General features: G+C 53.0%; 3 protein-coding genes across 4 annotated transcripts; 1 reads left to right on the forward strand and 2 right to left on the reverse strand.

Moving 5' to 3' along the window:
- Positions 1-564: 564 nt before the first annotated feature.
- On the reverse strand, positions 565-1,794 carry LOC118248218 (probable G-protein coupled receptor). Its single transcript, XM_035546967.1, has one exon. It carries the CDS (start codon positions 1,792-1,794, stop codon positions 565-567), a length of 1,230 nt encoding a protein of 409 aa, XP_035402860.1.
- A 1,222-nt stretch (positions 1,795-3,016) lies between these two features.
- Positions 3,017-8,268, reverse strand: PARP3 (poly(ADP-ribose) polymerase family member 3). 2 transcript variants are annotated; one of them, XM_035546612.1, is made up of 11 exons: positions 8,219-8,268; positions 6,312-6,542; positions 5,987-6,112; positions 5,533-5,724; positions 4,977-5,112; positions 4,564-4,790; positions 4,303-4,449; positions 4,070-4,147; positions 3,732-3,909; positions 3,422-3,568; positions 3,017-3,336 (listed from the first exon to the last, which is right to left on the reverse strand). In XM_035546612.1, the coding sequence occupies exons 1-11, from the start codon at positions 8,246-8,248 to the stop codon at positions 3,167-3,169; spliced, it is 1,662 nt and encodes a 553-aa protein (XP_035402505.1). In that variant the 5' UTR covers positions 8,249-8,268; the 3' UTR covers positions 3,017-3,166. The 2 variants fall into 2 exon arrangements, with proteins under 2 accessions (XP_035402505.1, XP_035402506.1); XM_035546613.2 differs by lacking the exon at positions 8,219-8,268 and adding an exon at positions 7,304-7,410.
- Positions 8,269-8,870: 602 nt separating this feature from the next.
- On the forward strand, positions 8,871-24,641 carry RBM5 (RNA binding motif protein 5). Its single transcript, XM_035546610.2, has 24 exons — positions 8,871-9,054; positions 9,193-9,655; positions 9,954-10,109; positions 12,091-12,160; positions 12,642-12,715; positions 15,020-15,103; positions 16,138-16,198; positions 16,333-16,398; positions 16,801-16,961; positions 17,867-17,964; positions 18,421-18,508; positions 18,672-18,749; positions 18,838-18,910; positions 19,438-19,523; positions 19,876-19,954; positions 20,207-20,298; positions 20,825-20,989; positions 21,452-21,598; positions 21,675-21,746; positions 22,237-22,416; positions 22,646-22,720; positions 23,244-23,341; positions 23,420-23,549; positions 24,022-24,641. The coding sequence occupies exons 1-24, from the start codon at positions 9,038-9,040 to the stop codon at positions 24,145-24,147; spliced, it is 2,739 nt and encodes a 912-aa protein (XP_035402503.1). The 5' UTR covers positions 8,871-9,037; the 3' UTR covers positions 24,148-24,641.

The following is a 24,641-nucleotide window of genomic DNA, read 5'->3' on the forward strand; positions in this document are numbered from 1 at the left end:
TCTCAAGCTCTCTGAAAGTCTTCCCAGAGCCCCCTCCCTGCCATGGGCAGCTTTCCCCCAGTTAGTACGGGGGCAGGGGGGTCTCCCCTTCTGGGTGGCAATGTGTCCCCCCAGCGTCCCCTCATTGTCCCTGACTCCTTTCTTTCAAGAGAGGAGGTGCTGGGGGCCTGATCCCCCACCCCAAGGGAGGGTCCCCGAGCTGCCACCCAGAGCGCTGGTGTTACTGGTGTTAGTGGTATTAGCTGGGCCGGGGAAGGGTGCAGGGGGGCCCGCTCCTTCCCTGCTGCGAGCGCCCTGGCAGGGGTCCCACGGGACAATGGGGGGTCCGTGTGGGAGCCCCTCAGCTTCCCGTGTCCCACATCCACGCAGCTGGGCCGTGCTGGCGGCTCCCAGCGTGCAGAAGGGAGATGAAGGCTCACGAAATCTGGTGTGGAAACTTTCCTCCACCACGCAAGCTCAGAGGGGAGGCAAAACCTGGACAAAGACCCCCCCAGGTCCAAGGGGCTGGGTCCCAGAGGGCTGATCAGTCCCTGCCCGGCGTGGTGGGACAGGGCTCCCTGCTCCTCAGCCGCTCTCCTCAGGAACTTGCCCTGGGATGGGGAAGCCCACCTTGCTCTGGTCCAGCCTGTTCCTGGGGCTGGGGCCGATGCAGCTGGAGCGGGTTTCCAGCGTGCACGTTGCTCGCTGGAGGAACTGCAGGAAGTTTTCCTGGACGGAGGCCTCCGAGACGGACAAACACAGCTCCTGGCCCAGGGGCCGGTTGAGGCAGCTGCGCCAGAGCCGGGCCAGCTCCTCCCGGATCTGGCGGTTCAGCAGCCCGTAGAAGAAGGGGTTGATGGCGAAGGAGGAGTAGGCGATCCAGGTGACCGTCATCTCCCCGTGCCCACCGCCCACCGCGCCAGCGGTGACGGAGGAGTGCAGGTGGAAAGCGAAGAAGGGCAGCCAGCAGCACAAGAACTGTCCCACGATGAGGACCAAGGTGAGGATGGCCTTGTGGCCTCCCAAAAAGCGCTCGGGCATCAGCCTGGGCAGCGGCAGGTTCCTGGCAGTGACGATGGTCACTTGGCTGGCAGCGGAGCCGGAGCGGTGCCCCGAGACAGCCGCCTGTGGCGGCATGGGCGCGTGCTGCAGGGACGCCAGCCGAGCCACTCGGTACACGCTGCAGTAGACAGCAAAGATGATGATGGTGGGCAAGACAAAGCAGACAATGCTGAAGATGATCACAAACGCCTTCTTGTGGGCCCCGGGGCTCCAGTAGACTGTGCACCGGCTTGCACTGGTGGCCCCGTTGTCTTGAGGCCAGCCCACCAACGCTAAGACAGTGATGAGAACGGACTTGACCCAAATGAAGACGACTCCGGCCACCGCCAGCCTGATGGTCATCTTGACCTCGTACCGCATGGGGTGGACAATGTAGTAGTACCGCTCCACACTGATGATGGAGATGGTGAGGATGGAGGCGCTGATGAAGCAGACATTCAGGAATATCAAGGCCTGGCACTCGGCAATGCTATAAATGACCCTGTCGAAGCAGGAGGAGCTGGAGATGATCCCCAGGGGCATGAGGAAAATGGCAGAGAGGAGGTCAACCGCGCAGAGATGGCAGACGAAGATGAACTTCCTGAGAAGGGGGGTTTTCAGGATGACGACCATCACCACTACATTGGCCACCAAGGCGGTGATGGTGAGCAGCACCATGCAGAGGAGGCCGACAACCTCCTGCGCGGCGGACTGCTCTGGGATGGGGGGTGCTTCGAGGCCGTCTGTGGTGTTCGGCCCCACCCGGCTCGCCATGCCACCCGAGGACTAAGCCAGCAGCTCTGGTGCCCGTGTCACAGGGACAATTCTCCTGCCTCCCTTGGAGGGAAGCCCCACCGCAGCCATGGCCACTGTCTTCTTATGAGCAGGCCCCTTGCCTGTTGGGGAGAGGGTTGTGAAGGAGAAGGAGCAGAACAAGGAAGAGCCGTGGAGAAACCCATGGAGGGTCTCCAGAACGCCCCGGAGATGCTGGAGCAGGGAGAGGTGCCTGGGGAGGTGGCAGCAAACGGCTGGCACTGCCGGGACCCGCTGGCACCCCGGCCGACCTGACGGCCACCCTGTACCCCTGCCCACGAGGGACAAAGCAAACCCCACGTGCCCCATCCCCGCAACCCCCGCTCTGGGTCCCCCTCCTCACAGCCGGGGGTCCCTGGGTGGCGGTGTGGGACCCACGCACCTCTGCTCCTCGGGAGATGGGTGACGCTCCCCTCGCCGCCGGGCCGCTCCTCCTCGCCGGTGCTGCTCCCACGGCGGGACTGGGGCTCCCGGAGGCCACGTCCCCCCCTGGTCCCCCCTTCCCCGCGGCTGTCACCCGTTAGTCATCGTGTTTGCCTGCCGCGGATGGCACCGGCTGTCACACCCGGGCTCTGCCTGCCCGCTGGCAGCAGCGGTCCCATGGGGATAGCTGCTGGGTCCTAGCAGCCGGCGGGTGCCGGGGCAGGGGGGACCCAAGGGTCCCCAGCCCGTGGGGCCCTTCCCTCAGCAAAGTGCACAGCAAAGGGTGGGAGGGTGGCACGCCGAGGAGGGGGACCGGAGGGTGTCCCCCACGCAGGGGGTTGTCACTTGGGCATCGGGGTGGGACAGCCAGGTGTCTCCGTGGGGACATGGACATGTTCCTGGGGGGACTCAGGGTACGGAGAGGGGCTTGGTGGGGCCAACGTGGCTGGCACGGCACCAAAGGGAGGGCAGGCGCTGCAGACATGGGGACAGGCCCCTCCACGCGTGGGCAATGCAGAGGGACAGCAGCACGTCTCCCTCGTCCGCATCCCCTCTGCAGCCCTGACACCACGGTGGTGGGCACCAGCCCGGCTACAGTGATGAGGGCAATCTGCTTGGCCAAGCCATTGGATTTCATCTCAAGTCTGCCGACACCGGTGACTGCGACAGGCTGTGGCCCTCCTGGAGCCACCCACGCTGCAGGGTGACACCAGCCAGGGTGCCCCCTCTGCACCCGGCAGGAAAGCAAGGCACTGCTGGGCACGAGGCACGGCAGATTTATTGATGTCCAGAGCAGGCTGGGCCCCTCCGTCCCTCACCCTGGTGGAATGACTGGAGAGCCCAGAGCGCTGCGCTCCAGGCTTGTGGCACCGCCGCTGCCAGGAGGGGGATGCGAGGAGCCCAGGCGCCCTCAGAAGCGGAGCTGAACGAGGTAGCGGATCCGGCACTGGCTCTCCTGATAGATGAGGTACTCGCTCTGGCTGAAGGAGGACTCCTTGTAGGCAGGCATGGGGATGGGCTTGCCCTGGCACACCAGCACCTTCTTCCCATCCAGCAGCACCTCCTCATCCTGCGCGGGGTCTGGGCGAGAAGACCCCGCACCGCATCAGCCCCAAGACCCAGCCCATCCACCCCATGCCCCCAGCCCCTCGTGCCCCAGTCTCACCCGGCTCGGTGCGGCCACAGGCCAGGACGCTGTCGTAGCCGGCAGGCGGCTGGCGCAGCGTGGGGTCGTCGCAGGTGATGCGGTACGGCTTGCCCAGGGCCACCTCCGTCAGGAACATGATGCCCACCCTCTGGGCTGTGCAGCCCACTGCCACCAGAGGAGAGAAGGGATGGGAAAGGGGTGATGGCGCCAGCACCAGCAGTCCCACCCAGCTGTTGCCCAGCACAGAAGGGGCTCAGCCCAGTGGGTGGCACGGGGATCTGGGCTTGCACCAACCCCACGGGCATCCCCATCGGCCTGGCATGCTCACCGTAGCAGGCAGACTTGCTGTTCTCAGAGGCGAAGTAGATGCCCCTGCCCACACGCCCACCCGAGTGGGGCATGATGCGCAGCCCGTTCTTGAGGATGGCCGCGATCACTGCCACGTTGGTGCCGTGCCAAAGCAGGCGCCGATGCTCCAGGTGGTCGTGGGCCTTGAAGGACTGGTCCTGGAGAGATGTGGAGCTAAGGGCTGGCCAGGGCAAGGGACGTGGGGCTGCCCCAGCTCAAGACCCCCCCGGACCAGAGATGTCTCCTGCAGACCAAGCCCAGTCCCAGGGGCACAGCCGGGCTTTTCCCAGGTGGGGACAAGCAGCTCATTCTTCTCACCTCCCCCTCTCGGGCCACCACCCAGATGTTGAGGATGCGGGCCTTGTTCCCTGTCTGCACCACGTAGTTTTGGATCAGCTGCCGGGAAGGGAGACAGGGACGCGGTGTCACTGCAGGCAGCCATCCAGCCGTGTCCCTGTCACGCCGCCAAGGAGGTGGCACTCGGAGGGCTGTGCGCAGCCGGGCTCCCCGCAGTGCCCGTGGTCGCTGCGTGCCCGTGGGGATCTTTGCACCTGGTGCTCCCGGGAGGCCGGGTCCAGCAGGGAGAGCTGGCAGCAGAGCAGGGCGTAATCCTGGTCCAGTGGGTGGGCAACCTCCTCCTCCTCTTCCTCCGCCTTCTGCGCCTGCAAACTCTGTGCCACCTCGATGTCAGCCAGCACCTGGCAGGGACCGAGAAGGGACACGGTCACGGGGGACCAGGGACCCTGCCATGGCACCGCCTCCCTGCCCCACGGGGACGGATGTCACTCGCCACTGGCCGGACGGCATCTCACCAGCAGCATGTCCTTCTTGGCACGCAGCAGGTCGGGGGAGTCGATGGGGGGCGGCCGTGCCCGCCCGAAGTTGTGGGGGACGATGGTGTAGAAGCGGGAGGAGAGTTCCTCCAGGCGGGCGGCCCGGGGGGGCTGCTCCCGCAGCGCCGCCTCCAGCTCCTCCAGCGCCTCGAAGCCCCATGTGATCTGCTGCTTGCTCAGCTTCCCCAGCGGCATCTTCTTCACGTCTGGACAGGGGCAGAGGGGATGTTGTCAACCCGCTTTCCACGCCAGGCACCCCCCAGCCCTGCTCCTCCCTCAGTGCTCTTCCCAGCATCGCCGTGGTCCCGGCTGCCCAAGGGGACGCTCTGAAGACCACCAGCATCTCTGCCGCAACCAGCTGGGGCCCTCCCTGCCCCCCCGGCACCTCCTACCAATATTCATGGTCTTCATGGCGTCCCGGAACATGTCGCTGCTGAAGATGAGGGCCACCAGGTCCTGCGTGGTCTTGTCCAAGGTGCAGGGCAGCACACGCCGCTTGGAGACCTTCTCCCCGGCCACGCCATCTGCCTGCAGGTGCAGCCCCCAGCTTCGCTGAGCTGAGAGAGGCTGTGGGCAGGCTCTGCCCGCTTGCCGTGACCAACACCACCCAGATGGCCACGGTGCTCCAGAGAGAGGCATGCCCCCTCCCACCCCATCTCAACCCATCATCCCAAATCTCTGCTTGTGGGCTGCTTCAGCTCTCACTCACAGAATCACAGAATATCCCGAGTTGGAAGGGACCCACAAGGATCATCGAGTCCAACTGCTGGCACCACACAGGTCTACCCAAAAATGCAGACCATATGAATAAGAGCACAGTCCAAATGCTTCTTAAACTCCGACAGGCTTGGTGCAGTGACTACGTCCCTGGGGAGCCTGTTCCAGTGCACAACCACCCTCTCAATGAAGAACCACTGCCCTCAGGCAATGCCCTGGCTGCCCGCTCACCCTGACGGTGACCTCCAGCTCCTGCCCGGCCCCCGGCTGCACCTCGATGAGAGTGTACTTCCCCGGCTGGGCCACGAAGCTCTCCCGTGCCGCCCAGCTGTTCTTGGTCTTCTCTCGAAACTTCTTCTCAAAGTCCTTCTTGGCAGCTTCCAGAGAGGCGAAGGGCGTGAGCTTGGACTGGCCCACCTCCCCCTGGAGCAGACGCAGCGTCAGGGGCACCAAGCATGAACCGCGGGTGCCTGACATCCTTGCTGAGCTGTCAGATAGCCTGGGGACATGTCCTTGATGCCCCCACCCCCAAGGAGGGCTTGTGGCAAAGCCACTCACTCTCTCATTTCGGAACGGGGAAGGTGGGATGGGGAAGCAGGCAGGGAGCACCTGGTTCTCCCCAGCCGCCTGGGGGACCCTGGGCACGGCTCCCCTTGCGGGGACGGCCACAGGAGGATGGGCTCACCACGCGTCCCCAGCGGCTCCAGGTGCTGTAGGCGCCGCCGTGCTCGATCAGCTGGATGATGTAGAACTTGTTGTTGTTGGCGCTGATGTTGGTCTGGTTCAGGGTGCAGTCATAGTCCTCGTAGACCTACAGCAGGCAGCAGGCTTGGGGCTGCAACCAGGGTGGCATCTGGGGGGCAGAGGGGCACTCTGCGGAGCTGGGGACGGGGGGGTCTGCAAGGGGACTCGGGGCTGCCCCCGTGCCAGCAGGGCAGGGGCTCCCTCCCCGCCCTTCGCACGCCCTCCCCAGCTCCAACATGCACCGGGTGCCCCCACCCCACACTCACCTGTGCTCCCGTCCCTGCTCCCAGGGGGCACAGCCCATCGATGGTGGCTGGGTGCTTCTCCTTGGGGGCCGTCTTCAGGGCAACCAGCGTTGAGCCCCAGGTATCCTCCTCCTCCTCCTCCCTCCCCTTTGCTTTCTTGCCCCCACCTGGGGGCTGTGGAGCGGGGGGAGCTCGGCGCTTGGGACCCATAGGCGAGCTGCCCCCTTGGGGCTTCAGCCTCCGAGCAGGAGCCTGCGGGACGTGAGGGATATCGAGCGCCCTTCCGGGAAAGTCTGGCTGGGCTGTGCCTTGCCTGCCCTACGTCTGCAGCCGGGGAGCCTGGCCAGGCGGGAGGAGGGGACTGCAGGGCTCCCCTCAAGCTGCTGGGGCTGGGGGCCGAGCCCCACAGCACCCCCGTGCCCCGGGGATCCTGGATTCCCCAGGCAGGAGGCTCGCTGCGGGGAACCATGGCTGCTGGCGCCACGAACTAAGCTGGGCGAGGGAGAGAGTTTGCTGGAGTGGCAGGGAAAGCCCAAGGAGCCCTGCCCAGCCCCTCACCTAGAGGGGGCACCGGGGTCCCCAACAAGAGGAGCGTGCCCCAGAGGGTCCCCGAGCCCTGTGCCCGCAGGAAAGCAAGCTCTGCCCTCCCTCCCCCGAAATGCCTCCCCCCAAATCGCAGCGCAGCACCCTGCAGGGCGAGGTGCTGGGGCTTGGGGGGGCTCGGACAGCCCCTCGCCACCTGTGCCGTCCTCTCCCCTCCTCACAGTGGGTGCTGGGGGCAGCAAGGGGAGCGAGGGGAGGGGAACGGTGCAGGGGGCAGCCCTTGCCAAAATTTCTCACTCCCCCCAAAAAAGCAGGCAGCAGCCAAGGACAAGCAGAATCAGCAGGCAGGCCAGCACGCCTCCGGGCAGCAGCCCCCTCGGTGCCATTCAGAAAACAGCCTCCGAGGAACCAAAACCCGTGTTTGTGCCGAAGCTGTGTTTTGCAGGTGGAGTCTCCTTTCTCTTCAGTACCTCGGCAGGCGAGAAATGACCGCAGGAACACTTCCCAGCTGGTTTCTGTCAGTCGGCAGCCCGGCTCCCCAGGGGGCAGGTGGCAAAACAGTGTCACCGCGCCTGCCCAGAGCATCCTGGAGGCCCCGCTGGCTGCTGGCAGCTGGTCTCGGGTTTGGAGACCGTTCAGAGACAGCGACAGGCGACAGCCTGACGTGCTGCGCGGACTTCTAACATCTGCAAAACGCGGTGCTGTCCTTCCTGCCAAGGTGACGCAGGGGACAGTGCCGCTTGGGTGGCTTTGGAGCTCCCCAGCTCACAACAGCCGAAGCCCACACAAGCAAGGGGACGGCCCCAGGTCCTCCCCGGGGCAGTGCATGACAGAGAGGGTGATTTGTTTCCAAGGCCCAACCTTACCAATGCAGGTACCCCCCAAAAGGTCTGCAGCCCACGTTGGTTAAGAAGCCAGGAGCAGCAGGAGGGGACCAAGAGCACTGACTCTGACCTGACCTGCCTCACGGAAGGGATGGGGAAGGACCTGTTTGGAGAGTGGGGTGGTGGTGGTGGCTGTCTGAAGCTGAGCCTGGGGAAGGGGGAGGAAAGCTCCTTCCCCTAGTGCTTGCTTTACGTTGTCTTCTTTGTTCCTCGACACCTGAATCAGTAAGTTACAGTTTGTGTTAACTGACTATAAATCAGATAAATTCCCTGAGTGAGAGCTGTTCTTCCTGCAACTTATATTCTGCTCTGATTCGCCTCAGTCCCCACTCTGGAGCCGGGGCGCATCCTGCTTGTGCTCCAGTTCTGCTCGCATTCACTCGCAGGGGGCTTTTTACCAACACAGCTGGTGGATGAGGCTGTGCTGCTATAACGAGGTGTCAGAAGACCCCATGACGGAGCGTAGCCATGCTGACCCAAGGAGCAAGAAGTGCTGCTTACCAGGTGAGTGCTCCCCAGCTGTATGCCCATTGCCTTGGCTGGAAGCACAGACGCAGCGTGCAGAGCCACACGCCTCTATCTGCCTGGGGAAAGCAGGGGTTTCATCTTGTTTCCCAGAGATCCGACATGAAGGAGGAGGACCTGGATTTCCCCCTTGTTTCCCCCCCCCACAGGATCTGCCGCAGAAGGAAGGTACCCGTGGTTTCTGGCTCCCTTCCTGGGGAGCAGCACCAAAGGAGCTGGCACAGGGCACTGCACCAGGCGTGTTTTGCTTTTGCAAGTAAAAAACTGAAGAGAGGCACAACAAAGAACAGGTGGCATTTGGTTTATTCACTGTGGGGCTTATTGCAGCCCTGCTCGAAGTTCTCGCGAGGACTCTCAGCCTCCTGCTGCCCTGTCCCCAGCCCGTCCCAGTCCTCCTGCACTGGGAGGAGCACACTGCTGGATCTACAGGGGGACAGCCATCTTCTGGGGTGGAGGGAAAGGTTCCAGGGCTCCAGAGGGCTCAGCAGCAGCTGTTATTGCATTGCACAACATGAAAAGGAAAGCGCAGGCCACCAGCTGCGCTGGGGATGAACCTGACAGTGGAACATCTTGCACTACAACTCCCGGCGTGCCCCGCGGCGGGCGGCTGCCGTTGCGCTTGCGCGGCGCCTGGAAACTTCCAGGCGGCGGGCGCGGTGCCTCCTGGGTAGAAGACGGCCAGTCGCCTCGGCGCCATTTTGTGGCGAGGGAGCGAGGGGGTGCGCGCGTGTGTGCTGGGCGCCCCGTGGTGGCGGTTAGCGCCGTGCGGGGGCTTTGCGGATCGTGGCCGGCGCCATGGGCTCGGACAAGCGGTGAGTGCTGGGGGAAGGGTGCGGGGGGCGCGGGGGGGTGGGCGGTGCGGTGCGTTGCGGTGCGTTGCGGGGGGGGGGGGGGGGGGGGGGGGCGTGCTGTGGGAGCGGGCTCTGAGCCCGGCCCGGTGCCCCCCGCAGCGTGAGCAGGACGGAGCGGAGCGGCCGCTACGGCTCCATCGTGGAGAGGGAGGATCGCGACGAGCGCGAGTCCCGGAGCCGGCGCAGGGACTCCGACTACAAGCGGTCCAGCGAGGAGCGTCGCGGCGATCGCTATGATGATTACCGCGACTACGATAGTCGGGACTACGATAGCCGAGACTATGACAGCCGCGATAGCCGCGACTGCCGCGACTACGATAGCCGCGACTACGACAGTCGCGACAGCCGGGACTGCAGAGACTACGATAGTCGCGACAGCCGGGACTGCAGGGACTACGATAGCCGAGACTGCAGAGACTACGACAGCCGCGACAGCCGCGACTACGATTGCCGGGACTACGACAGCCGGGATTGCCGAGACTACGATAGTCGCGACAGCCGAGACTACGATAGCCGGGACTATGACAGAGACTACGATAGCCGCGACTACGATAGTCCTGAGGTGAGCGGGGCTGGGACGGGGCCGCCCCTGCCACGGACGGCCCTGGTCTCGGCCGCCCCGCAGCAGCACGGGGGCGTGGGACGAGTCCTCTGGGACGAGGGGGCCCCGGGGCAGAGCCGAGTTTGTGTCCCCGGGACTTGGTGGGGCAAGCACGAGAGCCTGGGGTCGAGCTTGGGTTTTGTGTCTGAGGCTGGGGAGGAGAGGTGGTGGTATGTGGAAGCGGTGTCTCATTTTAGCGGTGCAGTATTGGCGTGCTATCGGAAAGCACGGCGGTTAATTCTGGGCGCTGGTTTCTCAGAGGGAGCGGGAGCGCAGGAACAGTGATAAATCAGAAGATGGATACCACTCTGATGGTGACTATGGAGAGCACGACTACAGGAACGACATTAATGATGAGAAAGAAAGCAAGACCATCATGTTACGTGGCCTTCCCATCACGGTTACAGAGAACGATGTAAGTAGCCAGCAAGGGGCTTCTATTTTCTTGCTCACAGGGAAGTCTGCGGCTTTGTATCAGCAAGTCTGTGTGGTTGCTGCTGCCATTTTGTTAAAAGCTGCATCATGGTGGCTCCCTTTTAAACGTGTTGGTAGTGCTTCCATTTTGAATCCTGAAAGGATTCAAGCTGTCGCTGTTAAGTAACAGGTCATTTGAATGTTAAGCTGTTAATTTTAAACAGAACTGACTCTGAATAGTTTTATTTTCATGCACGTTTGGATGCTTCCCCTAAAATTTCATTGATTTTAAGTTATGTGTTCTTTTTTGCTTTTTCTGTTTCGTATGTGGGCGATGCTATGTTTATAGACATTTCCTTCCCCCCACCTCCCCCCGGTAGAGTGAGGGGAGGGGGGCAGATTGAGAGGTGTTTTAGTTATTTTTGGTGTTATTATTGAAGCTAGAAGTTGTAAGCAGATGCAGAGCTCCTCAGCTAAGCACAGCCCTGCACAAAACTGCTTTGTGTGGGTACAGCTGTGGAAGTCATAAAATGGCTGCTGCGGAGCTGACGGAGGAAGTAGGAAAGAGCTTAGTATGTGGTCATCCAACTTTGATAGAAGGACCTTGAAGGTGATTAGCTTTGCATTTGTTTTTTTTTTCTCCCTCCCTTGGTGGAATATTTTTGTTACCGAGATACAAGGTGCTATCTGAAGGGGAAGAAACTTGTAAAAGCTAAGCTGTATCATTTTTTTTCAGGCAGACTCCCTTTCTGACTCTTTGTGCATCAGTTGCTAACATAGAGAATCCTTTTGCACCACTTGTGCAGTGGACTTTTTTTTTGCTTTTTTTTTTTTTTGGATTATTTATTTCTCTGCTAATATTAAACACTCTTTTTTAATCGCTGTGTACTTCTATGGCTAAGGGCTGGATAAAGCATAGGCTTGTGCATCCAAATGATGGAACCCAGTCAGGCGTTATGTGAAACACCTTAAAACAATTTTTGTTCCTGAAGTATTAATGCTGTAGTTTCACAGTTGTGGAAATAACTGCATTATAATTTGTGGGAAAGTTGAACGTAACTTTAATTCTGAACTCATCTTTAGATTATGCTTCTTAGAACTACTGTCTTCTTTCCCCTGAAGTTAGCATCTTATTGGTGCTTCTGATTGTAGTTGTGCACATTTTCCAGCTCTTTCTACTTTTTTCATGAAAAGCTACTTAAATTTAAGATCCTAGGTCAGTTCCACCTAGCACATGAACAGGTATCTTTAGATCGGTTTTGAGTCCTGTCTGCTGAACAGCATTCTTGTATGTAATGTAGTTTGAGCTCTCTAAGAGCTACTGAAAAATCTAGCTTTGTCATCATCTCTTACGTTTAAAAAAAGTTAATGTTTCTTTCTACTACCACAATAATTTATCTAGCTTGTGACACAACTTAAGCAGCTTTGTTGTGGTTGAGGACCTGATGTCCCTTTAGCATGGTGTTTGACAATAAATCATAAATCTAGCTTATTTTCTGAAAAGCACAAGGAAAACTGTTGGAGGACAACAACCATAGTTTGAGACTTAAGAATACATATATCATGGAGCCTTGTAGTACTGCATTCCTGTTTACCTCTTCTAGGTGTTGGGTGTATTTACATGTGCAGGGAGAGGGATGCTAGTGGTGTTCTTTATAAAAACTTCGGAACGAGCATAGTATCTGCCAGGTTTCGTACAAATAGCCTTGGGATACAAGATCATAGTGATTCAGATTCTGGATGATTCTGTGGGCTAAGTGAGGATGGCCATTATTTTAGTGTTGCAAGGGACTACGTGGGTTCTCTGATGCTCGCCGGTATCCTGTTAAGTTCTCCTTAAAGGTTTTCCTTTTATCTAAGATGGCGTTTAGACTTCTGTGTTTGTGTTCTTGCACGTACTGTAAGCGAGGTTGCTTCTGTATCTGTCTTAGCTGTCTGCCAAGATTTGAAACCTTAACTGTCTGATTAAAAATCTCACGCAGATTCGGGAGCTTATTGAGTCCTTTGAAGGTCCTCAGCCTGCAGACGTGAGGCTGATGAAAAGAAAGACAGGTGAGAGCTCTTATCCAGTTTTTGACATCACCTTCCTCTTCCCCAGCCCAAAAGAGTATCCAGAATAATCCCCAAACTGCAAGCACGTGCAATCAATAAAAAAAAAAAAAAGGTTTGCCATGGCTAAGGAATGTGGCTTTTTGGAAGACTTTAGATAGCTGGTCATCATGTTAAAAAGAAGTCTGTCTACAGGGGTTTTTGTTAACAGGTATTGGTAAGTAATATTAGTATAAACCTGTTTAGTAGTATGTAGTCTGTTGCATGGTTACCTATAAACATCGATTCAAATCGAGTGAAATGTAGCCAGTTATGGGAGCTTGGTTCCTTGCCATGGCAAAATAACAAGCAGATCCCAGCAGTTGACGTCGCATTTGTAAAGCTGCTTTGTCATGAAGTAATGAAGCAGTTGGAGAGAGATTCACCTGTTTTAAAGGAACTGACTAACACAAGTATCCCGTCTATATCTGAATGCTGTCTCTAGGTGTAAGCCGTGGTTTCGCCTTCGTGGAGTTTTATCACTTTCAAGATGCTACCAGCTGGATGGAAGCCAATCAGGTTGCTTCACTCACCAAGTCTAGATATTCCTGAAAATGGAAAAAGTCTGTACAGTTTAAAAAAAAAAAAAAAAAGGAAAAAATAAAGGTGGACGGAGTGGTTTGTTCCATAACAGTGATTTAAAAGAATGAAAGCTTTGTATATATTAAAAATTATAACAGGTAATGTTAGGAGAGAAAATCGGCTATTTTGAGCACTCCCTTGTAAAACGTGCAATTGTACTAAATTACAGGGTGCCAATTTAATTGGCTCTTCAACATACAGCACGTAGTCTGTAGAAAAGTCTAACCTATTTCCACCTGGTATTTCCTTTGTTGCCAGAGACGGCACCAGATACCGCAATCATTGCATTACGTTGGTAGTAACCCTGAGTAAAGTTCAGAAAAAATGTGGTAGTTCATCAGAAAGGTGTGTTCCTGGACTTAAAGGAAGAGAAATGGCTCTTCTAGAGGAAAAAAGCATGATTATTCCAAGTAAATCCAATAGAAACTGAGTTCTCTTAAAAGTTATTCTGTGTATTTTGGCTTTTCTGGAGTATGACTTGATAAGGAACCAAAATGCAAAGAGTCCTCTAGTTTCTTTTCCAGTGGGGTTTTCCTGTTGCACCATAAATATGTTTGGATTTGCTCATTTTGGGGTCTTCATAATCTGTTTTAACAACAGATCTTAAATGTGCTCTTGAAGTGAGAGAAGTTTGAGCCACTTTTTTACATCTGAATATGTGCTGTGAAAGTCTTTGGGCAGCACGAGGAATGGAATTGGGCTGTGTTGGTTTCACACATAAAGGAGTGGCCCTGTAACAGCTCTGCAGGCAGTTCCTGCAGGTGGAAGCTGCTGTGTGCCCTGTGCTGGAATGGCCTTCCACTGTCTTGTACCACGGGTAACTTCCCATGGTGTGGTTCAAGTTCTGTTCTCTGATGTGCTGCTCGGTTGGGTGGGTGTAGCGGAAAGACTTAGGTCAGGAAATTAATGCTGAGCATGTTTTCAGAAACAAGATAATTTTAATATATACAAAGCTGTATTGATGCATAATTTATTGAAGCAAATATTCAAATTCACTCCAGTAACCCAGCCACCCTAGTAGTAGGGAAAACATAGAATCTCCCCAGCAGCCCGGTTGCTGACTGTTAGATGAAAGAATGATGTATTGCAGCTGTGCCAGCAGCTTTGTTTCTATGTGTGCATATCCAGTGAGTGCTGGGCCCTCCAACCCTCCCTCCTGCCGGTAGGAGAAATGGCTTTGCCCTCTTTAGTTGTGCAGAATGTGAGAGCCTTATTCATGCTACATGCTAGACCTATCTGTCAGACCCTGTTACCAGAAAAGCCACTGGTCCTGACGCTCCTGTGTTACCTCTGCAATAAGCCAGCCTGTCATAAAAATAGTTCCTGTTTTAAAATGTCTGGGGGTTGGCCTCTAATGCACGTTTCCTCAGACACTTGCACCTGTTTGAAATATTTTGATGTCCGTGCACTGAAAGGGCATTCTGCATACCCACACTTGGCAAAGTGTGAGGCTGAGAGCTGAGACTTTTAAAATAAATTAAATTCCTAATTCCTGTAAAGTGAGAGGATAAGCTGAAAGCATTATGAACTTTTCCTACCCCTGGAGAAGCTTCACTCTAGTTATCCATTTTGGAGAGTTCGTGCCTGAATGAAGAACACAAACCTCTTGTGCAGGCTTCCAATTGAACTGATGCTTTTGTCAAAGGAAACCACTCTGAGTTACATTTCAGTTGATGGCACTTGTAATCCAGCCTCCGGGAACTCTAACCAGGGTCCCTTTGGGAGGAATTACTGTATTTGCAAAGGGACACTTCTGAAGAAAGTGCTTGGAAAAGTAATCCAAATGTGGTTGTTTAAAGGTCTGGGGAATTTGGAGTAGGGGAAGAAGTGAAGCAGTCACCTAAGGACATGTTTAAAAAGTCGCTCAATACTATACCAGAAGTGAATAGAAACGGGGCAAAGAGACTCCTAAAAATGTGTTAATCCTGAACACAGCAGGTTAGGACTTTGTCTCCTTCGAGACACTTCCTGGTTCCATATCAGCGTTTAGTGTTTGGCAACTTTTTCAACACTCCCTGATTCCGTTTATCTTTGCTCCACATCCCATTCTCTTACTGCCCTCGTCCTCCTCTCTGCAGGATTGGATGGGCAGGGTGTAGGTGGCGGTGGTTGTCCTCCACGTCCTCCCCATATGTTGTCCATTTAATTCAGGAGCACTGATTCCTCCGAAGGGTGCTCTGCCATGGGAAAATGAACATGTGTGCCTTGATCCAGGAATAATTGAAACCACTTTTTTTGCAGAAAAAGCTTGTGATTCAAGGGAAGCAGATCGCGATGCACTACAGCAACCCCAGGCCTAAATTTGAGGACTGGCTCTGCAACAAGGTACAGCGCATGTTTTTATTAGTTCTTCTTTGCTTCAGTTCCTTTCACCTGCGCAGTGATTTGGACGAAGCGATGCTCATCCTGCTGGTCCCTGCAATTACAGAGGAATACTAAAACACGTGAATGAAAAGGTTTTGTAAACCTGATAGCAAAAAACAGGTGGAGTGATGGCGGTGTTTAACCAGATGACATCTGGGTATTGGGCCACAAGCTGAGGCTTGGGGCTAAGTGGTGTACTTGCCATCTGCAGTGGATCACAGGCTGTACCAGGGAAGCTGTGCGGTGTTCCCATTAATGGGTGATTGATCCAGAGCATATCTTCCAAGAGTTTACTTACTGTTCACACCTGGGCTGGTAGAATAGCTGTCATCCGGAGGGAATTCTCCTGAGTCTGCTGCCTCTACTTAGAAAATCAATACTACTTCAGCCTTAGTTTGACCTTCAGCTCTTGCTGGTGGCTGTGTGCATATTGTAGGACAGAAACAAGAAGGACATGGTCATTTTTGCTTTAAACGAAGATCAGGCAGTGAATTGTACTAGAACCGGAAGTCACTGGGTGAATTCTCTATTCCTCGGGTGGCTGCTGGTCTAGTGTAGAATTGGGGGTCTGCTCCTACTGCTGTGCTCTATTTGTTTGACCCCCTCTAATTGGAGATATTTACAGCACGATCAAAACCAGGCTGTTTAGTTGTGCTTCAACTGTGTAAATATAATTCGTTTTCTAGCCTTTTTTCTTTCTTTGGTTTAATGTCATGCTTTTTACTGCATCTGGGATTGTAAGTTGACCACGCAGTTGAAGTAGCTAAACAATTCAGGATATTTTTACTGACTTGAACAAAGAAAGGTAACTGGGGTGTTCTGAAAAGCAGCTGTGATACAGATGAGGACAGGTTTTGCTGTCCTTGATTACTCTAGGAGGTTCAGCTTTGTTGTTGTACTTGGTTTGAATGTCTTGTTTTTGGTATTACACAGCAAATGTCACCATTGCTGCAAATTAACTAAATTCTTACTAGACCTTCTCTTGTTTCTCATAGTGCTGCCTTTACAACTTCAGAAGGAGGCTAAAATGCTTCCGCTGTGGAGCGGACAAATTTGGTAAGTTGCGTTCGTCTCTTTGGAGATTGTGTTTGAATTTGGAGGAGACTGCAGGTCCTAGGCTGTCCTGTGGAATGATGTGTTTGAGCAATTGAGCAATGTCATGACTAAGATTTTTTCTTTTTCCGGTGAAGATTCAGAACAGGAGGTACCACCTGGAGCAGCAGAAGCCGTTCAGTCTGTGGATTATTACTGTGATAGTAAGTTATCTCTGGTTTACTGTGTGAAGTGCCGTGTGAAAGCATGCACAGAAGTCCTTGTCGTACCTCAGACTGCCCTTTGGAACCCACGTTGAACTCTCCTAAGTGCGCGGTGCTCACCACGGTTAGGTTGTTCCTGATTTGTAGACAGGAATGTGCGAATGATGGCAAGTGCTTCTGCTCGGGAAGTTCTTTCCTTTCTTTGGAAGGGTATTGACAGCCCTCCCGTCTTCCCAGTGAGGCAAGTTCTTCCCGCCAACCCCCCAAACACTGTACTCTTGACATGGAGACACATTTGTGTCCAAAACTGCTGGGTTTTCTTTTTTTTTCCTTTGAAGAAGTTGAAGTACTCTGGAAAGCCTTTATATGCACACCTAATGTCTTACTTTCTTTTTTCCTCAGCCATCATTCTCCGAAACATTGCTCCTCACACAGTAGTGGAATCCATCATGACTGCCTTGTCTCCGTATGCCTCTCTGGCAGTCAATAATATTCGTCTTATCAAAGACAAGCAGACTCAGCAAAATAGAGGCTTTGCATTTGTGCAGCTGTCTTCTGCCATGGTGAGGGCCTTGCTGGTGTATTGGAGAGAAACAGCTTGTTGATGTGCTTCTGTAGCTGAAGCAGTTAGAGCTTTTGTGCTGTGGACTGCCCTAGTTCCCTGAGGGTTAATAGATCATTAGACACACAGCGAGTGTGTCAAAGCCTTTCATCGTTAGCTGCTGCTTGGAAGAAAGGGGGGAGGGTGTTGTGAACCCATGGGAAACGTCTTTCGTAGCAGAGTGCTGTTCTGGATTGAAGGCTAGCTTCATATTTGGGTCACAAATAATGGTCTGGGGTCACTTTTGGATCAGAAAAAATAGCTGGAGCGTACAGTGTATGAGGAAGTGCATAGAATTGGGCTTCTTCTGCCTTGCGAAGGTGAAGGAGGGGGGGGATCTTGCTGCTCTCTGCAGTATCCAGAGGGAGGGGATAGGGAAAGCAGAGTAGGCAGCAGGCATGGGAAATGGGAGTGAGGTACAAGGAAAATGTCTTCACTAGGTGGGAAGTTGACGTGGGTCCCAGAGGGGTGCCAGAACCTCCATTGCTGGAGATGCTCAAATTGATGAGCAACGTGGTCTGTTCGGACTTGCTTTCAGCAGAGTTGAACAGTTTGATATTGGATGAAAGTGGGTAGCTGATCTGATTCTGCTGGCCTGCCTTTTGGAGTAACTTGGGGCAAGCAAATAGCTGCTTTATAAAGCTTAGATTTTTAGGTGTTGAATATTCAGTGAAACTCGTACTGTCTGTGCGTGGGCAGTAGTCGGTCCCGTTGTACTCGGAGCGTGTACAGTATGAAAGGAGGTGGAGGTGTTTTTACAGCTTTAACTGGTTTTGGTGATGTATTTGTGAAAAGGTGAAACTTTGGGAACTTCTGAATCCTCCTTGATAACCTGCCTTTCATAATAATGAGTGTTTCTCGTTGTAGGATGCTTCTCAACTGTTGCAGATTTTACAAAGTCTTCAGCCACCATTAAAAATTGATGGCAAAACAATTGGTGTTGACTTTGCAAAGAGTGCCAGAAAGTGAGTTGTGGTAGCAGTTGATTTCTCCTCCCCCACCTCCATATTCTTTATATAAAGATCTGTAGTTGTCACTGGCTTTTGCTAAGATTACTGTCACTCCAGAGTTTTTCTTCCCTTAAGTGTTTCGTGTTGCATGGTCCTTGTCCTCATTGTGTGTGAGAAGAGTAGACAGTAAGAAACACCACTCTTATTTCCAGTCTGCTGAAGCTGCCGTTGTAACTGCTTGCTTACACAGCACGGTGGTTTCACTGAAAGTTAGTGACTGCTTATTGACTGCACAACAGCGAGCCTGAAGTGCCCTTACCTGCCAAGCAGTTCTTCGGCTCATTGATTACAATCGGCATGTTTAAGAACTGCAAAGAAATCCACACATAAGGGCAGACCCTACCTCCCCATGTAGTAGCCACGCTAGAAAAAAACGGTGCTTACTCAGGTGCATGATCTTTGTGGTTTCAGAGACTTGCTTCTCCCCGATGGTAACAGGGTCAGCGCCTTCTCTGTGGCAAGTACAGCCATTGCTGCAGCGCAGTGGTCATCCACTCAGGTATGGTTTGGAGACTGTTGCTCACAGTACTGTTTTCCTTAAAAATGAAAGTTGAGATCTGCTGTGGTAGTTAGGCTGGAGCCTAACCAGTGTTGAAATTCTTAAATGCAGTAACTTTTACCTTCACTGATTTAAAAATAATAATAACCTGCTTGAATTTTAGCCGCAGACTGGAGAAGGCAGCACCCTTGACTACAGCTACCTCCAGTCAGGACAGGATGGCTACACGCAGTATGCTCAGGTTAGTGGTGGCCGTTGCGCTGTCACCGGTAAGTTGTTACAATTTGGGCATCTGCTCACCCTGTGTTGTCACTCATTTTCCTTTGCAGTACTCCCAGGATTATCAGCAGTACTACCAAAATCAAGGAGGCGTGTTGGACACGGATTCAGCTACCATATCAGGTAGTGCTCCCAACACACGGGAGGCGCTGTTGGTGGTGATGATCTGCAAGAGTGGTGTTTTACCTTAGGTTTTGTGGTAGTTACCTGCGTAAAGGGAGATTGTCTCATACTGTTTGTCAGGATGTGTGAATGAGTGCGTGTCACTAGAGGAGCATTGCCTGTTTGCTGAAGTGAGACCTCTAGTCTGTGGGATGAGAGTACAGCCTCTGTATCAGGTATTGACAGAAAGCCTTGAACTCACGAGAACTGTGTAAACAGCTCTAGACAGATTCTCAGCACTGGCAGCTGTCGGAGGCCAGGAATCACTGGCTTGGAGAGCAAAACTTCCTCCCGAAAAGGAAACTATTCCTTGTCTGGGTAGAAAATGCCCACTGTGTATCTGTCTCCTTTTGAATGTTTATTGCCTTGTTTGGCTGCTGGAGCTGGAATTGGGAGCTGAAATTGTAAACAGAGTAATTTTAGCCCTAGGATGAAGTACTGTTTTACAAATGATTTGGCTTATCCACTACTGCTCTCTATGTTGGCAGGAGCTCCAGTCACTACCACCACAGCTGCAGTTGTGTCCCAGAGTCCTCAGTTATATAATCAACAGACAAACTCACCTGACTCTCCGGTAATTACAGCACTCCTCGCTTTCAGTGCCAGGGCAGTGCTTGCGTGGGATATCTGACTTAGCTGTGGCCTCTGCTCGTTTAAGTGGGTGTGGGTACAGCAGAGCTGTTAAGTGTCCACGGGTGAAGTTAGTCACAGCGCTTGTGTTTATAACAGTGTCATCTGCCGTTTCTTTTCTGTGATAGTTCTGTTCTTTGTTAAAGGCGAGTACTAAGTGTACTGACGAAGAAGAGCTAGCTCTCGTGTGCGTAGTGTGGGTTGCTTATGCCTTGGCTCAGTGTCCCTGTTCTTTTGAACTTCAGTGACAGATTTTTCTCATCAAGGTTACTTCTGTTCTTTTTTTTTTTTTCCAGACACAAGCAGCACCAGCTACCACCAGCACTCAGGCACAAACGGCTGCCCCAACTGGTGTAGTCCCTGGAACCAAGTATGGTAAGTTGTGAGGAATTTGCTGGCGGGGGCAGGTGTCTCCGTATCACTCTCTCTCCTGTCTGTCAGGAGAGAGACTTTGCTTTGGCTGAGTGTTCCACCACTGTAAGGCCGTGGTGAAGCTGTCCCCGGAGAGCTTCTGCATGGATCGTACGAGTGCTTTGCAGACATGTCTGCCCCCGTAGCTGCTGCTAATCTCAGGTGCTGATCTGAATGTAACTGGAGTGACTGTGTCCCCCGCTCTGTTTTTTGCAGCTGTCCCTGACACATCTACCTACCAATATGATGAATCTTCAGGATATTATTATGATCCTGTAACAGGGCTCTACTACGATCCTAACTCCCAGGTAAACACAAATTCTAACCACCTGTCTTAGCTGGCGATGTCTGTTAGCTCGGTATATGTTACCGTAGGAGTGAAACTGATACTCTGAGGGGAACAAAATACCTGTTGTAGCAGATAACTGTCAGCAGGGGCTGTGACTTCACTTCCCTCTGGTTATAGTGCTTAATTCTTCTCTCCTCAATTTTTCTCCCAGTTTGGCCTGGGGAGGGTTATCACTTGTCACAGATACTGTCAGTGAGCTATTCCGTTGTGAAGCATCCAGCAAAGTGCACCCACCTCTGGGTTTTGGTGGGTCCACTCTTAGGAGAGGCGATAAAGTTCTCCATCATGCTGTTGTGCACAACGTTTGTGTTTGGGGACAGAGGTTTCAGTCACTCTGTGCCTTTTGACTCCTGCGAAGGCCTGGGATGCTCTGGAAAGCTCCTCATTCGATGCGTTAGTCTGAATCAAACAGCTTTCTTGGGTTCTCTCTTGGACGCTCAGGTTATATGAAGTGTGTAACTTGTGATTCTTTCTGTCTTTGTCAGTATTACTACAATGCCTTAACCCAGCAATATCTTTACTGGGATGGCGAAAAGGAGACCTACATGCCTGCTGCAGAAGGTATCACGTATCAGCAAACAGCGACCACAACCACCACCAAAGAAGTGAAGGAGAAGAAAGAGAAGCCTAAGAGTAAAACAGCTCAACAGGTAAAAGATGAAATAAGATCATAACAGGGCTGACATCTTCTGTGGAGTGAGATTATACTCCGCCTTCTTGGTGACAGAGGCAATCCTAGTTATTTGGTGAATGCATACCAGCAGGTTGCAGGCATTGTGCAGGGTTGAAGAGAGGCGGAGTTGGCAAAGACTTCAGTGCAGAAATAACTACTGCATAAGAGAAACGCGTACAAAATCATGCCAGGAGCAGTGGGAGTATAACTGAGCTGTTGCTTAGAGTGGGTTGATAGAAGGGTTCATAGGGTGGAACAGGCAAACTGCAGTGTTTTTGAATGCTGCGTCCAGGGAAACAGCTACACTCCGTTCAGTGTAAAAAATAGTGGGCTGCTGTTTTCTGGAATGTGTATGCAAGTGGAACGATCGAGTCAGTGTCGTAGGAGACGGGTATCCATGAAGGGAGCTGTCTGAGAAACCACTCTGCGCCTATTTCAGATCGCTAAAGACATGGAGCGCTGGGCAAAGAGTTTGAACAAGCAGAAGGAGAACTTCAAGAACAGTTTCCAGCCACTGAGCACCAGGGAGGAGGAACGGAAAGAATCAGCGGCTGCAGATGCAGGCTTTGCCCTCTTTGAGAAAAAGGTAAGGGAGGTGAGAAGTGTGTGGCAGAGCATGGTATGGCAGAGCTTAGTGCTCATTGTGTTCTTGTCTCATCTAGGGTGCTCTCTCTGAGAGACAGCAGATCTTGCCAGAGGTGATGAAAAATGGTGAAGATGAAAATCCATTGAAGGTGAGCATGAGATAGCAGGTGGATTGCTTTGTGGCTGAAAGTGGTGGGATTCCTGTATTCACAAAGATGATGGGCACATGTAAAACACTCTTCAGAGGAGGACTGGCAGATGCCTGCTTTCCAGCCTGGATTTCCGTAGCATCCTCTGTCGAAGGCTGTGGTTGTTACAGTGATTCCATGCAAGTGCAGTAGGCTGGGAGGCTGAGAGATGCTGAGAGAAGTTGTGATTTCCTCTAGCCTCAAAGGCTCAGTTGACATTCTGAGGTTTCCAAAACGTCTGTATTCAGACTACTGTTTGGCTAGTGGGAGCAAGTCTTGCAGCCACTGTAACTAGTGGTTCTTCTGAGCTGCATTTCATCCTTTAGCATCCAGAAAGTGGTGTCTCTCCTGCACAATAAACACACATAACAGCCTTTGTGTTATCTTTCTGGACTCTTCTTAACTGTGATGACACTGTTGCACTCACCTTAATGCTATCCTTCTTTTCCAGCGTGGTCTTGTGGCTGCCTACAGTGGCGACAGCGATAATGATGAGGACTTACTGGAAAGAATGGAGAACGAGGAAGAGAAGCTGACTGACTGGAAGAAAATGGCTTGTCTGCTGTGTAGAAGGCAGTTCCCAAACAAAGATGCGCTGATCAGGCACCAGCAGCTGTCTGACTTGCACAAGGTGAGTCCTGTGCTGTCAGGAAGGTAGTTGGCTGCTGTAATTCCTTGTAAACCAAGTGATGCTGCATGTTGCTGTTCGGAATACTTTTTGTCTTGCTGCAAAAAATAATTGCAGGTGGATTGCTTTTCTCCTCGAAGTCAGCTACTTACTTAAAAAGAGCTGCTGTGCAGCCTGCTTGCTGAGGTGTTCTGCATCTCACGTTGTTAATGTGAATCTCTTCTTGTTGCAGCAAAACATGGATATCTATAGGAGATCAAAGCTTTCAGAGCAGGAACTTGAAGCCTTGGAGCTGCGTGAGAGGGAGGTCAGTGTTGAAATGAACAGATGAGTGGCTAATGGAAAAGGGCTTGCACAGATAATGTTGAGCTCTCCTTATCCTGACTTGATGCTAATGAGATAAGCCTTGTAAGCCAACCCCTTCTTGGGTCGAGGTTCAGAGCTGTCCTGTTAAGTGGAGGGAAGCGTCTCCTATACCACAGCTACTGCTTATCAGGAAGGGGCCTTCCCCTCCAGCTCGGGGGCGGCGTAGCAGTGCTGGGGCCGGTGACCTTGCAGTGGCAGTGATACAGCTGAGGGTGCAGGCGTGGGGAGCTGCTCCCCTTCTGCTTTCTGGTGGTGGTGGTCAGGCCGTGCGCTGGCGGGCTGCAGTGCACAGCTTTCTGTAAGAGCAGACATCAAGTGTACTTCTGTAGCTCAGAGGTGAGCTGTGTATCCTTAGTATAAATATTTAGTGTTGATACAAATACTAATACTGAGTATAAGTACACGTGTAAATACTAAATATAAGCAACTTTAAACCATTGCTAAGTCTGGTTACGTCATTACAGATGAAATACAGAGACAGAGCAGCTGAGAGGCGGGAGAAGTATGGCATTCCAGAGCCCCCTGAGCCAAAGCGCAAGAAGGTCTATGATGCTGGCACAGTGTATGTATCTGCAAGCTCCTCGGTGATTGCATCAACTTCTGACAAGCAACTTAATTAATTGATCTTTTCTTTCTGCAGTAATTATGAGCAGCCCACCAAAGATGGCCTTGACAACAGTAATATTGGCAACAAGATGCTCCAGGCCATGGGCTGGAGGGAAGGTTCAGGCTTGGGAAGAAAATGTCAGGGCATTACTGCACCGATTGAGGTAAGTAGAGATGGATGTTTGCTCAGCTAGGTTTGGTGCCTTTTTATATTCAGAAGCACTCGCTGTTGAGATCCCTGGAAGACACCGTGCTGCCACTGCCTCTTTGTCCCATCTGGTGGTGAAGCTGCCCCCTGTGTGGTGGGCAGGGCAAGTGTCTTCCTCTTGGGCAGCATCCTCCGTGGGGTGGGGAAGGCCTCTTCGCTTGCAGATCCCTCTCTGGGTTGCGCTGCTAGGAACTGTGTTCCTGTGCGGTTTCCCTTAAGCTGCTGGGGTGGGGTGAGAGTGGTGTTAAGGGTACAAACATGGGATTTCTTCCCCAGCGTCCAGTCCGGTCTGGTGTTGGTCTGTAACGAGATGCATCACGCTGGCTTGACGGAGCATTTCCCTCACCGCTCTGGAGAGGGGATTGTGTGTGGGAGGGCAGGCGGTTAGCCTCTCACCCCAGAGCTGACGCTCGTCTGTTCCCTTGCAGGCCCAGGTGCGGATGAGAGGAGCCGGCCTGGGAGCGAAGGGCAGCTCGTACGGCGTCTCTACTGCAGATTCGTACAAAGATGCGGTGCGGAAAGCCATGTTCGCTCGCTTCACAGAGATGGAGTAGTGTGCTCTGGCTCCTGGGTCAACAGTAAACTTGTTAGCCAGAACTGACTGTTAAACTCTGTAGCCTTGGTGGCCTGGCTGTATTCTGGTTATGGGTTAGAGCTGACCATTTCATTCCCTTGGACTTTTTCCCTCTCAGCATGTTACACTTCCATGAGCAGATTGTCCAAACTGCCCCAACTTCATGCTGGAGAGCTCCTTGCTAGACCAAAGGGGATGCTGATCTTTATACGGTCGTGTATATAGTGTAATGTATTTTGTGTTTGGAGCGTGTTGTCTGGATGCTGCTCCTGCCCTCCAGAGCAGGGCTGGGACGTGGTAGCTGTGGTTTCACACCGTCTCTGCTCTCCTTTTGTTGTATTGTCTGTTGTGTTTTTTTTTTTTTTGAGAACTTCCCTGTACATTTTGTATGATACATCTTTGTATAGACTTTTTGAAGACTTGGATTCTAGGTGCCAGTTTGGCTCATTTCCAAATGAAATACATCCAAAAGTG

This window comes from Cygnus atratus, chromosome 10 (genome assembly GCF_013377495.2).
Source record: "Cygnus atratus isolate AKBS03 ecotype Queensland, Australia chromosome 10, CAtr_DNAZoo_HiC_assembly, whole genome shotgun sequence".
In the NCBI taxonomy this organism is placed as follows: Eukaryota; Metazoa; Chordata; class Aves; order Anseriformes; family Anatidae; genus Cygnus; species Cygnus atratus.

Excerpts from the sequence above, each read along its gene's own strand:
- LOC118248218 (XM_035546967.1), bottom strand. The coding sequence starts at position 1,794 with ATGGCGAGCCGGGTGGGGCCGAACACCACAGACGGCCTCGAAGCACCC.
- PARP3 (XM_035546612.1), bottom strand. The coding sequence starts at position 8,248 with ATGGGCATACAGCTGGGGAGCACTCACCTG. Across the intron at positions 6,113-6,311 it reads GAGCAGGGACGGGAGCACAG|GTCTACGAGGACTATGACTG; the intron begins GTGAGTGTGGGG and ends TGCCTGCTGTAG. Across the intron at positions 3,910-4,069 it reads TGGTGGCCCGAGAGGGGGAG|GACCAGTCCTTCAAGGCCCA; the intron begins GTGAGAAGAATG and ends ACATCTCTCCAG.
- RBM5 (XM_035546610.2), top strand. Across the intron at positions 10,110-12,090 it reads TCACGGTTACAGAGAACGAT|ATTCGGGAGCTTATTGAGTC; the intron begins GTAAGTAGCCAG and ends AATCTCACGCAG. Across the intron at positions 16,399-16,800 it reads TGTGGATTATTACTGTGATA|CCATCATTCTCCGAAACATT; the intron begins GTAAGTTATCTC and ends TTTTTTCCTCAG.